At 44.4% G+C, this 16071-nt stretch overlaps 1 protein-coding gene across 1 annotated transcript in view; it reads right to left on the bottom strand.

Moving 5' to 3' along the window:
* The window catches only part of dock10 (dedicator of cytokinesis 10), a 119726-nt gene that overhangs the window by 54737 nt on the left and 48918 nt on the right, over positions 1-16071 (bottom strand). The window contains exons 9-24 of the mRNA XM_038961894.1: positions 11939-12024; positions 10806-10889; positions 10409-10567; positions 9713-9946; positions 9444-9566; positions 8393-8475; positions 8035-8157; positions 7659-7738; positions 7036-7223; positions 4627-4692; positions 4421-4513; positions 2271-2394; positions 1635-1756; positions 904-987; positions 462-554; positions 104-222 (exon numbers count right to left, since the gene is read on the bottom strand). Coding sequence (XP_038817822.1) covers positions 104-222; positions 462-554; positions 904-987; positions 1635-1756; positions 2271-2394; positions 4421-4513; positions 4627-4692; positions 7036-7223; positions 7659-7738; positions 8035-8157; positions 8393-8475; positions 9444-9566; positions 9713-9946; positions 10409-10567; positions 10806-10889; positions 11939-12024 — 1861 coding nt within the window. The remainder of the gene's footprint in view (positions 1-103; positions 223-461; positions 555-903; positions 988-1634; positions 1757-2270; positions 2395-4420; positions 4514-4626; positions 4693-7035; positions 7224-7658; positions 7739-8034; positions 8158-8392; positions 8476-9443; positions 9567-9712; positions 9947-10408; positions 10568-10805; positions 10890-11938; positions 12025-16071) is intronic.

The raw sequence follows: 16071 nt of genomic DNA, 5'->3' as shown, positions 1-16071 counted from the left end.
TCTGGCAACATTAATAGTTGGCAATATGAATTCTGGCAACATGTATTCCTGCATGATCCGGTGGCACTGAGAGTGGTCCGTGGCCTGCAGTGCCTCATCCTACCTGGTGGTGGTGGTGGTGACTTCGTCGTTGTCGTTCTGGGTGAGGACCTTGAACAGCTGGTTGAAGAGCACAGGCAGGAAACGAATTATCACTGGAATCTTCTCAATGCTCAGTAAGCCCTGTGGGAGAAAGAGAATAAAGAGAAAGAGAATCAGAGAGAGAGAGAGAGGTAGTCAGAGACAGAGCGAGGATAGAGAGAGAGAGAGAGAGAGAGAGAGAGAGAGAGAGAGAGAGAGAGAGAGAGAGAGAGAAAGAGAGAGGAAAGACGGTCAGTGAAGGGTTGTATAGTATGGGAGTGAAATGCTAGTATGGGAGTGAAATCTCTCTATCCTCCCTCCCTCCCTTCGTTTCTCCAGACCTTTAGGCAGTTGAGGAAGTTTGAGGTAGGTGATTGGGAGAGGTCCGTGTCTCGTTTTTGGCACTGTTGGAAGAAGCGGTTCAGGTGGGGGTCCTGGCGATCAAGGAGAGAAGACACAGTCACAACCAGAACCACCATCACTGAGTGATAGACTGTGCACAGGAGATGAGGACTAAATCCAGGAGCAAACTGAATCTGCATCCCAAAAGGCATCTTATTCCCTACATAGTGCACTAGTTTTGACCAGAGCCCTATGGACAAAAGTAGTGCGTGCACAAGATAGGGAATAGGTTGCCATTTGGGGCCGCAATCCTAAATGTCACAATGGGATAACAAGGATTGACTTGCTGGAGTTGAAACCCGTTAAAGGTTGGTTAAATAAGATTTGTATTTTTAACTTGTGGTGGTTTCATGGAGTGGCAGGGTAAGTCCAGACTCTTACCTGAGTATAGACTGTGGAGAGGACGTTGGTGGAGACCTTGAATATGGGCTTACCTCCGTCCACCCACTTCAGATCTGAGCCGTTCTGGGGGGAGAGAGGGAGGAAGGGTCACTGAGCACCAAGGAGATCCATGCTTGCTTAACACTTTACTGTTGTTCACTTTGGTGTGCTCACTTCATACCTCTCTCTCTCTCACTCGCTCACGCGCTCTCTCTCTCACTCACTCGCTCTCTCGCTCTCTCTTTCTTTCTCTCGCTCTCACTCTCTCCCTCGCTCACTCACTCTCTCCCTCGCTCACTCTCTCACTCGCTCTCTCTCACACTCGCTCTCTCTCACACTCGCCCTCTCTCACACTCGCTCTCTCTCTCTCACACCCGCTCTCTCTCTCTCACACCCGCTCTCTCTCTCTCACACCCGCTCTCTCTCTCTCACACCCGCTCTCTCTCTCTCACACCCGCTCTCTCTCTCTCACACCCGCTCTCTCTCTCTCACACCCGCTCTCTCTCTCACTCTCTCTCTCTCTCTCTCTCTCCATTCACAATTCAAATTCAAAATGCTTTTATATTGGCATGACAAAACTTACATTTGTATTGCCAAAGTAACAATGCTTTCTCTATCAATTCCTGTATCTCCTTCCTTTCTTTCTACTTTCCCCCCTATTGTCTCTACTCTCTCCTTCCCTCCCTTCCATTGATCTCACCCCTCCGTCCCTCCCTCCTTCTCTCCTCTACCTTAGTAGATCCAGGTTCTTTGACGAGCAGGTATCCAGGGGGCAGGCTACAGGCCACAGGGATGTTGAAATCCTGTGAGGCCAGGCGACCCTCTCTGAGCAGAGGCAGCCACGAGTAGCCCACTGCAGTCACACACACACACACACACACACACACACACACACACACACACACACACACACACACACACACACACACACACGAGAAAGAACACATGGGAAAACACTATACTGTGTGTAATGTGTAAATCAATCAATGAAATGTTTTAATAAAGCCCTTGTTATATCAGCAGTTGTCACAAAGTATTTTTTACAGCAAGCTCAATCAGAAGCAAGAGCACAGTAGTATTGGCCTGTAGACGTAGCATGCACCATCACACTCCAGAATTCAATAACACAATCACAACAGTATCGAGGCGATGTTGCTGCACAGTGATAAGCGAACACCGACTAGCTACCATCCAATCCATTGACAAACTTGCCTCAAAGACATATATGCCATCTAACAGATGCTTTTATCCATACATTTTTGGACTGCTGGCCCAAGCGGGAACCAAACCCATTACCCTGGCGTCGCAAACACTATGCTCTACCAACTGAGCCACAAAGGATCACAGTATTTCTCCTTCCTCCCTACCTGGGGTCTCCAGGGCCTCCTTCTTCTTGGAGTTGGTCTTGGCGTTGATGTCACAGGTCACATGGTAGAAGGAGAAGAGTAGATGGTGCTTCTCGTGGAGCTGGGTGGGCAACTCAATCTTCACCTGGGACACAGAGGATGACACAAAGGACCATTTCAGAAACAGACAAATTATTTAAAGTGCATTTAACAAAAGCCTCAATATATTAAAAAAATTATAATGTACAGTACCAGTCAAAAATTCGGACACACATATTCATGAAATGGTTTTTCTTTATTTTTTACTATTTTCTTAATTGTAGAATAATAGTGAAGACATCAAAACTATGAAATGACACATTTGGAATCATGTAGTAAAAAAGTGTTAAACAAATCAAAATATATTTTATATTTGAGATTCTTCAAGTAGCCACCCTTTGTCTTGATGACAGCTTTGCACACGCTTGGCATTCTCTCAACCAGCTTCACCTGGAATGCTTCACCTGGAATGCTTCCCACATATGCTGAGCACTTGTTGGCTGCTTTTCCTTCACTCTGTGGCCTAACTCAGCCCAAACCATCTCAATTGGGTTGAGGTCGGGTGATTGTGGAGGCCAGTTAATCTGATACAGCACTCCAGCACTCTCCTTCTTGGTCAAATAGCCCTTACACAGCCGGGGGGTGTGTTGGGTCATTGTCCTGTTAAAAACAAATGATAGTCCCACTAAGCGCAAACCAGATGGGATGGCGTATCGCTGCAGAATGCTGTGGTAGCCATGCTGGTTAAGTGTGCCTTGATTTCTAAATAAATCACTGACCGTGTCACCAGAAAAGCACCATCACACCTCCTCCTTGTTTCACAGTGGGAACCACACATGCAGAGATCATCCGTTCACCTTCTCTGCGTCTCACAAAGACACAGCGGTTGGAACCAACAATCTCAAATTTGTACTCATCAGACCAAAGGACAAATTTCCACCGGTCTAATGTCCATTGCTCGTGTTTCTTGGCCCAAGCAAGTCTCTTATTGTTATTGTTGTCCTTTAGTAGTGCTTTCTTTGCAGCAATTCGACCATGAAGGCCTGATTCACGCAGTCTCCTCTGAACAGTTGATGTTGAGATGTGTCTGTTACTTGAACTCTGTGAAGCATTTATTTGGGCTGCAATTTCTGAGGCTGGTAACTCTAATGAACTTATCCTCTGCAGCAGAGGTAACTCTGGGTCTTCCTTTCCTGTGGCGGTCCTCATAAGAGCCAGTTTCATCATAGCGCTTGATGGTTTTTGCGACTGCACTTAAAGAAACTTTCGAAGTGTTTAGTGATGGACTGTCATTTCTCTTTGCTAATTTGAGCTGTTCTTGCCATAATATGGACTTGGTCTTTTACCAAATAGCGCTATCTTCTGTATACCACCCCTACCTTGTCACAACACAACTGATTGTCTCAAACGCATTAAGAAGGAAATGAATTCCACAAATTAACAAGGCACACCTATTAATTGAAATGCATTCCAGGTGACTACTTCATGATGCTGGTTGAGAGAATGCCAAGAGTGTGCAATGCTGTTATCAAGGCAAAGGGTGGCTACATTGAAGAATCTCAAATATAAAATATTTGGTTACTACATGATTCCATATGTGTTATTTCATAGTTTTGATGTCTTCACTATTATTCTACAATGTAGAAAATAGTAAACATAAAGAAAAACCCTTGAATGAGTAGGTGTGTCCAAACTTTTGACTGGTACAATATATATATATTTATTGACACAAGTGGCAGAACTGGTGTCACAGTGGTGAACAATCAACTGAGCCACTAAGTTCCGTGGTGAAGTTTCCCCTGGGTACAGATCTAGTATAATCTTCCCCTTCCCCCAATCCTAACCCTAACCATTAGTGGGGGAAATGCAAAACTGACCTAAAATCAGCATCTTGGGGCAACTTTATTCTACACCTGCCACTACACGGTGAGGGCTCTAGCCTGGTATGCACATGTCTGATTGTGCTTCAGCCTCTCTCATTCATGATAATGAGCATCAGGAGAGTTGGCCTAAGCACAAACAAAACTGGCTACCAGGCAATTAGAGCCCTGCACATGCCCCTTCCAATCAATCTCTTCCCATTCCTCTCCCCCTAGCCATACACCTCTTCAACACTCTCATTCCACACTCACCTCATCATAGAAGTCTGGGTTCTGGGAGTGATGAAGGACCGTGGAGCAGGCTGCTGTGGTGAAAACTGGACCCCCAGGCTTGCCGTATATGCACTGAGGCAACAAGTAAAAAAACAAATGAAGAGAAAAGTGACGTTTTTCAAAACATCCACCATGATACCCTAAATTCAATCAATGACAAAGAAGATATTGAGAAGATACTACACCTTCAAAGGTTTGGCAATTTCCTCATCTGAACTCCGAAACTCCACATAGACTGCAAGGTTACGAGCCTGTGAATGAAAATGGCGTTGTTAGATTTGTGAGCATACAGTATTTCATGCGTGTCTGCAAAGAGGTCCCATATATGTACAGTGTGACTTGTGTGTCTACTACATGTCCTTTCCTTCGTATCTAGTACAGTTTTCACAATACCAGTATCACAATACCAGTATATAGGTTTCCTTGCCATGATATTTCTGAGTATATCTAGTATATATCACAAGTGATGTTTGATAAAGTACGACTAGAATTTATATATAAATGCCTGGATTACTTACATTTTGGTGAATCTCTTATACAATGGGTTAAAGTTATGTAGAGCAACCCCAGATGTAAAATAGTCAATAATGGTTACTTCTCAGAAAGTATTGAACTTTAAAGAAAAGTAAAACAAGGCTGTCCGTTGTCTCCATATCTATTTGAAAAACTAGCTATTAAAATTTGATTCTACAAGAACATCAAGGGGTTAGAAATCCAGGGGATAAAAACAAAAGTGTCAATATATTTAGATGACTCTAGTTTTTTTCTTAAGTCTGCAATCTGGATCCCTGCACAGTCTCATTGAAGATCTTTATCCCTTTTCTAGCCTCTATGGCTTAAAACGAATTATGACAAGTGTACCATATTAAGTATTGGATTGATAAAAAATACATTGTTTACACTACCTTGTAGTTTATCAATAAGATAGGTAAGATGGTGAAGTAGACATACTTGGTATTCACATCTCAAAAATTATAAATTAACTTACCACAATTAATTTCAATAGAAAGTTCGAAAAAAATAGATAAGATTCTGCAACCATGGAGAGGCAAATACTTGTCTATTTATGAAAAAATCATGTTGATTAACTCTTTGGTCCTATCACAGTTTACTTACTTACTAACGGCACTGCCTACTCCAGATGACTCGCTTTTTAAATCATATGAGCAAAAAATATTTCATTTTATTTGGAATGCTAAGCCAGACAAAATTAAACGTGCCTATTTATATAATGAATATGAGTTTGGGAGGCAAAAATTATAAAATATTAATGCTTTAATCCTCTCATTAAAAGCTTCACTCATACATAAGTTATACCTAAACCCAAAATGGTTCTCCAGTAGATTATTAAGAAAAGCTCATCCTTTGTTCAAAAATGGCAATTTTTGCCTTCATACAGATTACAACTTCTCATTTCTGACAAATTGAAAACAACATTTTGTTTAAAGTATCGCTCTTTCTCAAACAAGCCATACAAAGCTGGTTACAATTTCAGTTTTATCCTCCAGAAAAGAGAGAACAAATATTACAACAAATGTTATGGTTAAACTCAAATATACTGATGAATAAAAAAAACATTCTTTATGGAATAAAAAAAAATGGTATTATATTTATTAATGATATTATGAATAGAAACGGAGGAGTTATGTCACATTCAGTTATCAAAAATATATGGGAATATCTGCTCAATCCAAACTTTCAACCAACTGATTGCAGCACTACCACAAAAATGGAGGAGGCAAGTGGAAAAGGGAGAAGGTAGGGAACTTGTTTGCCGCCAATATATTAAAGATACACATTGGCTGAAAGGAACTGGCATAAATAGAAAAATATACCAGTTTCATCTGAGGACAAAAATGTTGACAGCTGTGCTATACAGGTTACAAAATAAATGGAAAGAGATGGTTTTATGAACTGGTACAAAAAAACTACACTTGATTCAACACTTCGAGTTTTTCCATTTAAATTATTATATAAAATTCTTGCCACCAACAGAATGCTATATATATGGGGCATACAACAATCTCAGCTCTGTAGATTTTGCTGTGAAGAGACAGAATCACTAGATCATTTATTCTGGTATTGCCCCGATGTAGCTTGTTTCTGGTCACAGGTTCAGGAAGGGTTAAAAAATCAACCTTACAAATAGCAGTGTTGGGCGATCTGGAAAGCCATAGTCAGTCAATAAATAATATAATAATACTCGTAGGAAAGGTTTTTGTCTTTAGCTCACAATCTGTGGATAATATATGATTAGAAAGGTATTTTCTTTTGTAAAACATCACAGCACAATTGAAAAATATATGGTACATGGAAACCAAACAAGGGTGGTCTATGGTGATAGGTGGGATGGGCTGAGAGTGGCTGAGGGTTGGGATTAAGGAGCTTATGTTTGGTCATGTATTATTGTTATGTGACTGCTTTATATAAAAGTACCATGTATATGTAAAATGTTTATGTAAAATGTATGTATATGTGGCAGAAAAGCTGTAAAAAAAACGAAGATATTTATCCTCCTGGTAGAGGGGTTAAAAATAAATCATTAAAAAACATTTTTTTTTAAAGTGGTGTGTGGGTTTGGGTGTGTACGGTACCTTGGCGAAGCTCTTCTGGCTGTCGTATTTGAGGTGTCGGGGGTAGACGTAGACGTGGTTCTTGTAGACGTGGTGTGGCTGGGTGAACTTGGTGGAGTCCTGGACAAACTCCTCCACCTCCACGGTGGCCTGGTGCTGGCTGCAGTCCTCGAAGGGCTTGACGGGCACATAGGATGACGTCACACAGTCTGCAGACAGACAGAGAGAGAGCGCGAGAGAGAGAGAGAGGACATATGTAATACATGTAACACTGATGGCTATCAAAAGTATAGAGAGAGAGGTAGAAAGAGAGATAGAGAAACAGTAAAGCGAGAGGGAGACAGAGGGGTAGAAATAGAGATGGAGAGGGGAGCGTAGAGAGAGAGAGAGAGAAAATAAAGAGAGAGCGAAAGAGAGAGAGAAGACATTTGTAATACCTGTAACACTGATGGCTATCAACAGTAGAGAGAGAGAGAGAGGGAGAGGGAGAGAGGGAGGGGTAGAAAGAGAGATAAAGAGGCGAGAGGTACAGAGAGAGAGGGAAAGAGAAAAGAAAGAGAGAGAGAGAGAACGAGAAAGGGAGACATGAGGGTTGTCGAAGTGAGAAAGAGAAAAAAAAGAGAACATAAAAGTGTTGGACTAACTTGGATGCTCCATAGGGACATAGTCCACTGTGATGTCCAGGTTCCCTGGAATGGTCTGCAGTTTACTGGTCTTCTCAGCCCTGCAAAGATACAGAGAGAGCCAATGAATGAGTGAGCAGTGAGCACCCTATGACTAGGGCCAGGAGTTTGCCAGGTCAGGTTAGGTGGTCATGACAAACTCTACTACCTAATTATGACCTAAAAAGGGATCTGGACCATGGGTTGAACTGACAGTATTTGCATCCCAAATGGCAACCTATTCCCTATATAGTAAACTACTTTCAACTAGAGCCCTATGGGCTCTGGTCAAATGTTGTGCACTAAATAGGGAATAGGCCATTTGGGACGCAATCTTGATGTCTTTTCGGTGCCCTACCTCCTGTACTCAGACACCAGCTTGATGAGATCTTCGGTGGAGATCTTGTTGCTCTCCTGTTTGAAAAGGGGCGAGAAGCGAGACTCCCGGTCCACCGTCCCCTGGTTGTCCTTAAACACAGACCTGAGACAGACAGAAAGACAAGACAGACAGGCAGAACAGACGAGACAGATAGATGGACGGATGCACAGACAAGACAGACAGGAAAAAAGTTTAGAGTGTAAGATACTTATCAATTACCTACACCTTTATAGACATCCGTGTGATGCAGTTTGATCATTAAAAGGAGAAAAGGTCAATAATTGGATATGGAGTGGGTAGGATACCAGAAAACACAGTGTGGCTCAGTGTCCCTCACCTGATGCACCAGGCAAAGGGCATGTGGTACTTCCCCAGTTTACTGCAGAACTGCTTGTTGGATTTCAGCATCTTTTGAACCGTCTTCAAAGGGACAGGAACAGAGAGAGAGGGGTGCAGAGTGGGGGAGAGAGAAAGAGAGTGAGAGTCAGAGAGAAGGAAACATTACTTTAAAAAGGGGCAGCATAGTTGATATTCCTGAAGTCTGCCGGTGGGTTTCGGAAAACACAGAAATAAATGATCCTCGACGTAGATAAATTGCAAGTCTAAATCAACAGGGGTGTGTCATGAACCTGGCAGGAGGCGCAGCGCTCCCGTCTGCTCATCCACTCAACTTCCCAAACATACGCCAGGATTTCACTCCGTGGAATTCTATGGGGGCATCTTGGAAAAGAATCTTGGAAAATCTATGAGGAAAAATGTATTTCCAAACCATCTGATTTCCTGTGTGATTAAGGGGAATTTAAATAGAGCTTTACAAGAAATCTCACTGGAAAGACCCTGTAAAGGTTGTGCATACCGCTGTTTCACTACTAAGGGCCTGGGGGAAACAAGCAGTGTTTTACTGTACATTGTTCTACACACCAACTCCCTCAACTTATGTTCCATAATAGATTGTCCAAAAGTAGAGTTACACAATTCCTGTAATTTCCCCAAATGTCCAAATTTTTCCTAGTTGGAGGATTCATAGATTTTCTGCTTATTACCTCCTGATTCCGAGATAGCTCTAACCTAGATTTGTAGTTTTTATTAGTTGCAAGTCTATTAGAATTTCTTTCTTTTTTTAAGCTGTTAATGTAAGTTTTAGTTTTTCATTATTGTTGCCATATTATTCTTGTTTCTAAGTATTGTACGTTTTTTTTGGACACTTGAAAACGAGATTGTGCATCTCAAGAGACTCCATCCCGCAAAACTTCAATTAAATAAATAAATACAAAATGGGAATTTGGGGAAAGTTACCCGAATTTTGCTAACCTACCCATAGGTAATAGGCTATAAAGGTGAGGGGTGGTAGTTAGAGAGAATTTAACTGTGATGTAGAGTTGCGTCACCTTGCTGGAGTCTGTGTTTTTGATGTACGGCTCTGTTCCCACGGCAATATTTCCCATCAGCACCTTCTCCACCCTCGCCACTAGAACAATGTCCGTGTGGGGGTTTGTCACTGAGAAGATGGCCTGCGTACACACGCACACACGCAAAAGAAAGGAGTAAGTATCTCTCTATGACAATCCCAGTTCTGCCCCATCCCCTCTTCGTTGCTGAAACTGATCCTAGATTTGCACCTTGGGGAAACTTCCTCCGGAGCGTTGCTGTAGCCTACCTGTTTGGGGAAACGGAGCCAGTCGTCCAGGTCCAGGCTGAGGTGACAGTCTCCAGGTCTCTTCTCTGCAGGGGAGCTCAGTCCATTCTCCTGCCCCGCCCCGGGCCCTCCCGACCCAGTCCCGCCCAGCATCTGACGCACCGTCTCGTGGTTCAGGTCAACATGGAAGTCGGCCGACACCTTCCTCCCCTCCCGCACATCCAGCAGGGCCACAGTCACAAAGAAGGGCTCAATCTGATGGGGATACATTACATGTGATGAGCACCAGGGCTTCACCAAGGTTTTCCAGCACACAGCTTTGACATGCTTGCTATGTTGTTCTACTGTACTTCAAACAATTTGTAGGCAGGTTGATTAGGATTCAAACCTTCTCTTATTCCTACTCCCGTACGCGTTAGCGTATGCGTATTACACCAAGCAAATCATTCAAAAGATTAACGCTATTCATTTTTCCAGTGACCACTGCACTCAATAGCTGATCTAGGATCATCCATCGCGGCACAGTAAACAACCGAGTGAAAAGTGTTTAGACCATTGAGCACTATCAGTTATGTAACGCGTGAGCTCACCTCAATAACTGCGGCGCTGTTAGTTCCAACGTCATCATGCTAAGTCTACCTTTAAGCTGCGGAGAACTGTGCGTGTGTGCGTGCGTGAGATGGTGGTGGTGCACTTGAGGTTTTAACGGGGTCTCACGTTGGTGACAGGACCAGCCTCGGTCTCATTGATGCAGCCCTGCAGCGTCAGGTTGAGGGATCCACAGGCGATCATCAGCCTCCTCCCCAGCTTCTCCTCGAAGGGACGGATTGGGGGGCCCTCACCCCTAGGGTACTCCTCCCGCGGACTCCTCAACACCTGACACACAACCAGACAGCACCAGAGGAGGGACACACAATTGGACTATCAGTGGTCTGGACCAGAAGCCTGCAGACACAGAGGCCCTCCTGGGACAGAGATTACCATCCCTGACCTAACAGTACTTAATTGACAGGTGAAATGTGTAGTACTGTACCACCAACAGTTCTGCACAAGGTGTGTTAACCCCTATAGTGTACCTACAGTGTCAGGCTATTAACCCCTAAACACTACCTACCGGGGTGTCAGGGTCCAGGGAGAACAGGTTGAGCCTCTCTTCTCTTCTGGCCGATCGGACCACCTCCTCAGTTTCAGAGAAATACTGAGAGAGAGAGAAAGAGAGAAGATATCCCCACAAATAAAATACAGAATATACAGAATATGTACTAAAGGAGAACTACAGGAAAAGGAGGACCGAGTACGCCCCCATTCTCAGCGACGGAGCTGTAGTGGGGCAGGTTGAGAGCTTCAAGTTCCTTGGCGTCCACATCACCAACAAACTAACATGGTCCAAGCACACCAAGACAGTCGTGAAGAGGGCACAACAAAACCTATTCCCCCTCAGGAGAATGAACAGATTTGTCATGGTTCATCAGATCCTCAAAAGGTTTTACAGTTGCACCATCGAGAGCATTCTGACGGGTTGCATCACTGCCTGGTATGGCAACTGCTCGGCCTCCAAACGCAAGGCACTACAGAGGGTAGTGCGTACGGCCCAGTACATCACCGGGGCCAAGCTTCCTGCCATCCAGGACCTCTATACCAGGCGGTGTCAGAGGAAGGCCCTAAAAATTGTCAAAGACTCCAGCCACCCTAGTCATAGACTGTTCTCTCTGCTACCGCACAGCAAATGGTACCGGAGCGCCAAGTCTAGGTCCAAGAGGCTCCTAAATAGCTTCTACCCCCAAGCCATAAAACTCTTGAACAGCTAATCAAAAGGCTACCCAGACTATTTGTATTGCACCCCCCCATCCACCCTATGGAACGCTGCTGCTACTCTCTGTTATTATCTATGCATAGTCACTTTAATAACTTTACCTACATGTACATATTACCTCAATTACCTCGACACATGTGTCCCCACACATTGACATTGACTCTGTACCGGTACCCCCTGTATATAGCCCCGCTATTGTTATTTACTGCTGCTCTTTAATCATTTGTTATTCTTATCTATTGCCTTTTTTTGTTGGAATTTTCTTAAAACTGCATTGTTGGTTAAGGGCTTGTAAGTAAGCATTTCACTGTAAGGTCTACCTACACCTGTTGTATTCGGCGCATGTGACAAATACAATTTGATTTCAAATTAGCATAATACAAGTAGAAGCATTGATCATTTTTACGGGTCAAATTACATCTCCACACACCCACCTTGGCCAGCTCAGGGTTGATGCCGCTCTCTGTCGTCTCTTCATTCTCAGGTAAACACACGTCGCTTAGAGACAGATCACAGACGTCTGGTGGGGAAAGAGACAGACAGTTACAGTCAATACCTCCGGTGAAATTCATGTCTACCATTCTTGTTTTTAATATTGGCTCATTTCCTCTGGTCTTCAATGACGGCTATAGAATGAGAGGGAGACTGCAAGGCTGTTGTCATGGAAGCCGCCATACCTGAGTGTGTTCTGAGAGGGGTAGAGGTGGGGAGGAGAGGGGGAGTAGGGGAGCGCTCTCTCTCTCTCACACTGGCCTTCCCTGGCCTCTAATGGAGCTTACTGTATGTGTTTATCCTTTCACTACCATCCCTCCATTCAGCCAGTGTAGGTCAACCTTTTATGTGGTACTGTAAAAGAGGCCCCACACCAAGAGAGGAATGGAAATAGACAACTGTTTTCTTTCACATAGAGAGCGCGGGGTGGGTGGGTAGGAGAGAGGGAGAGAGAGAGAGGGGGGGAAGGGGGAATAGAGAAAGAAAGAAAGAAGGAGAGAGAGAGAGAGAAAAAGAGAGAAAGAGCAGAAGTAGTGCAGAGCCCTGCATGTGTATTAGGTCTGCTGATGCTGCTCCTCTTCTCTCATTGCATGGTTAAACAGAACAAATACGACCTACGAAGATCGATCAAGATGGCGAGACACAAGTATAGGGAGAAAGTGGAGGAGCAAGTCTGCGGGTCGGATACTAGGCGTACGTGGCAGGGGTTTCTAACGATCACGGATGACAAAAAGACAGCTAAACACCTTTTTCTCACGGTTCGTGCAAAACGACTCTGAGCTGCCGAGGAGAGCCCCTGAGGACAACAAGGGCTACGTGCTTACGGTAGGAGGAAGTTCAAGTCCAACGCTCTAGCGGTTAGAGCGTTGGACTTGGACCGAAAGGTTGCAAGATCGAATCCCTGAGCTGACAAGGTAAAAATCTGTCGTTCTGCCCCTGAACAAGGCAGTTAACCCACTGTTCCTAGGCCGTCATTGAAAATAAGAATATGTTCTTAACTGACTTGCCTAGTTAATTAAAGGTAAAATAAGATAAATAAATCAAATGTAAGTCATTCAAACGTGTTAACCCTCGCAAAGCTGGCGGCCCAGATGGCGTCCCTAGCCGCGCCCTCAGAGCATGTGCAGACCAGCTAGTTGTTGTGTTTTCTGACATTTTCAAACTCTCTCTAGCCATCATCCCTGTGCTCAAGAAAGGGAAAGTAACTGAACTGAATGACTACCGTCCCGTAGCACTCACTTCCGTCATCCTGAAGTGCTTCGAGAGTCAAAGACCACATAACCTCCTCCCTCCCCTGACACACTCCACCCTCTTGAATTCGCATACCGCCCCGACAGATCCACGGACGACGCAATCGCCACTGCACTGCACACTGCCCTCACCCATCTGGACCAGAAGAATGCATATGTGAGGATGCTGTTGATTGACTACAGCTCGGCCTTCAATAGCATAGTGCCCTCTAAGCTCACCACAAAACTCACAGCCCTGGGACTGAACTCCTCCCAATGCAAGTGGGTCCTGGACTTCCTGACAGGCCGCACCCAGGTGGTGAAGGTCGGCAACATTACCTCGTCCCAAGGGTTGGAACCGGTTCAGGGAACAGAACCGAAAACAAGTCATTTTTCAAGGAACCGAAATGGAACCGGGAACAAAAGTGATCCATACTGCTCCAGAAGAGAACTGTTATTTTAAAAGCATGGAAACCGGTAATAACTTTCTTTTACATTCCAGGCACGCAACAAAAGCCCCACATGCAAAGCCCCCACTCTGTCACTCAGAAATGTACTCCAGCATCTGTCTACGAGCTGAAAATCTTTGTGTATGCGTGTTTAGGCTACCTGCCCCTCCCGCCTCCGAAGCATACTGTAGGCTACTGTACTGACGTTAGAAGCATGTGAAGATAGGGAGAGAGCTGTTTTATTAGCTAGAGAAGAATGGATTAACTCAAGCTGGTTAGCTAGCTAGCTCAAAGGACATTCAAAGTTCCTTCATACAGTAGAAGCCGCTTCTCCTGGGTATAATTCTGCGGACCTAATTCAGATAATGTAACCCTCTCGCTCTCTCCCCACCCTTAAAATCTCAAGTCTTATAAGTCTCATCTTGCGCCATAGGCTACACTTATCTTTCCATGACGCATGTAAACTACTAGCTTGCCTGCTCTATTCTCACTGATTGGTGAAGTAATGTAATGAGCTAAACGTAAAAAAGTGTATATTTTACAGGTTAAAAAAAGGAACAGAAAGGAACGTTATAAACGGGTACTTTTTTGGGGGTTGAACCGGTTCAGAACTTTATTTTTCTGGTCAGAACAGTGGTTCTGTTCGGAATGAAACGATTAGACATCTCAGCAGTGGCGGTTCTAGACCATTTCAACTGGGGGGGCCAAGCTGGGGCCAGTTGTACTGTTAGAGGGGCCAGTTACATTAGACGTTATTGTTGTCATCGTTTTCTTCACTGCATTGCAGGCATTAGCAGGCAAAAGACCATGTTCATAATCATCATCGCTGCCACTGTCTAATAACAGATTTTAAAAAAGAACGATAGCAAAAATGAGTTATGTAAAAATTATTTCATACTCCACATTTAGGGGGGCCACAAGGGGGTCCAAAATTGTTGTCACAGGGGCACTGAGGGCACCCCCCCCCCCCCAGAACCGCCACTGCATCTCAGAGGAGCTGAAATGGTCAAACCACATGGACACTGTGAAGAATAAGGCACGACAGCAACTGTCAGGAGGCTGAAGAAATTAAGCCTGTCCCCAAGGGCCCTAACAGTGTTCGACGGGAGCACCATCCAGAGCATACTGTCGGGCTGCGTCACAGCCCGGTACGGCAACTCCACTGCCACTGACCGCAAGGCAATACAGAGGGTAGTACGCTCAGCCGAACACATCATCGGGTGCACACTGCCTGCCTTCCAGGGCACCTACAACACCAGGTGTTGCAGGAAGACCAAGAAGATCACCAGGGACCTCAGTCACGCGAGCCACGACCTGTTCTCCCCACTTCCATCACTCAGACACGGGCAATACAAGAGCATCATGGCTCAAACTAACAGAATGGCAAACAGCTTCTACCCCCAGATCATCAGACTGTTGAATAGCCACCACTACTCCTACTCCAGGATAATAACTAACTAAGCATGACTTGTTGTTCGTTTCTGGATTAGCCCTGGGAGCTCCACCGGCCAGGGCGGCTGATGAAACTGTACACCACACCACCTCCAGGTGATATTATATGGCGCTTAATGGCTAATAAGGCTCAGGTCAGTTAGTACACCGAACCTGATTTAACATCATGCTAGTACCGCAACACAGAACCATGATGACTACGGCTATTACGTCATTCGTAGTCGTTTTCACAACCTCAATTCTCCATGGTCCAGGGCGGTGTGTGCAATTTGTTTGGCTATATTCCACACCGAGGCTTTTAAAAAAAATAATTACGTTTAAGCTATAAAAACCAAGGTAGAGTGTTTTGCCTTGTGTCCGGTCTAATCTCCTGCTGGAACACTAACAATAAGGATCAAGTCACCGCACATTAAGTCTCAACTTAGCCATGGCAGAGTATCCTACAGCCATTATGAATACCAGACTTCAACTACAGCAAATGTGTTCCGCCACTTCGTTAAGTATGATGTTATTTCACTGTTATGGTTCTGTAATCAACCCGAGGGATATGGTAGCCTGGTCCCAGGTCTGTTTGTGCTGTCTTACCAACTCCTATGGTCATTGTCAAGCCGAATACATAAGAAGTTGGCTAGACAGCACAAACAGATCTGGAACCAGGCTAGGGTTCTGTTGGGCATATTCTAATCTATATTCGAAACTCCTCTACTCTTTCCTCTCCCGCTCTGGGACTATGAGGCTTAGGTGTCAGGATCTAAGTAGAAAAAAAGAGGAATATGTCCACTCAGCATTTGCTTCTCCCATAAGTTAATTTCTATGAAACTCAGTGATTTAACATTTTTTTTTTAAATCACTTTTGGGAGACAGCAAACGGTCAGGGAACATCTTCCTTAAGATGTTGTTTTCAAGTCTTGTTTTCAGGACACGTTACGATGCGTGTGTCTCTTC

Source organism: Salvelinus namaycush, chromosome 23 (assembly GCF_016432855.1).
Source record: "Salvelinus namaycush isolate Seneca chromosome 23, SaNama_1.0, whole genome shotgun sequence".
Classification (NCBI taxonomy): Eukaryota; Metazoa; Chordata; class Actinopteri; order Salmoniformes; family Salmonidae; genus Salvelinus; species Salvelinus namaycush.
The sequence above is the reverse complement of the archived record's forward strand: the minus strand, read 5'-3'. Positions and strand labels throughout refer to the sequence as shown.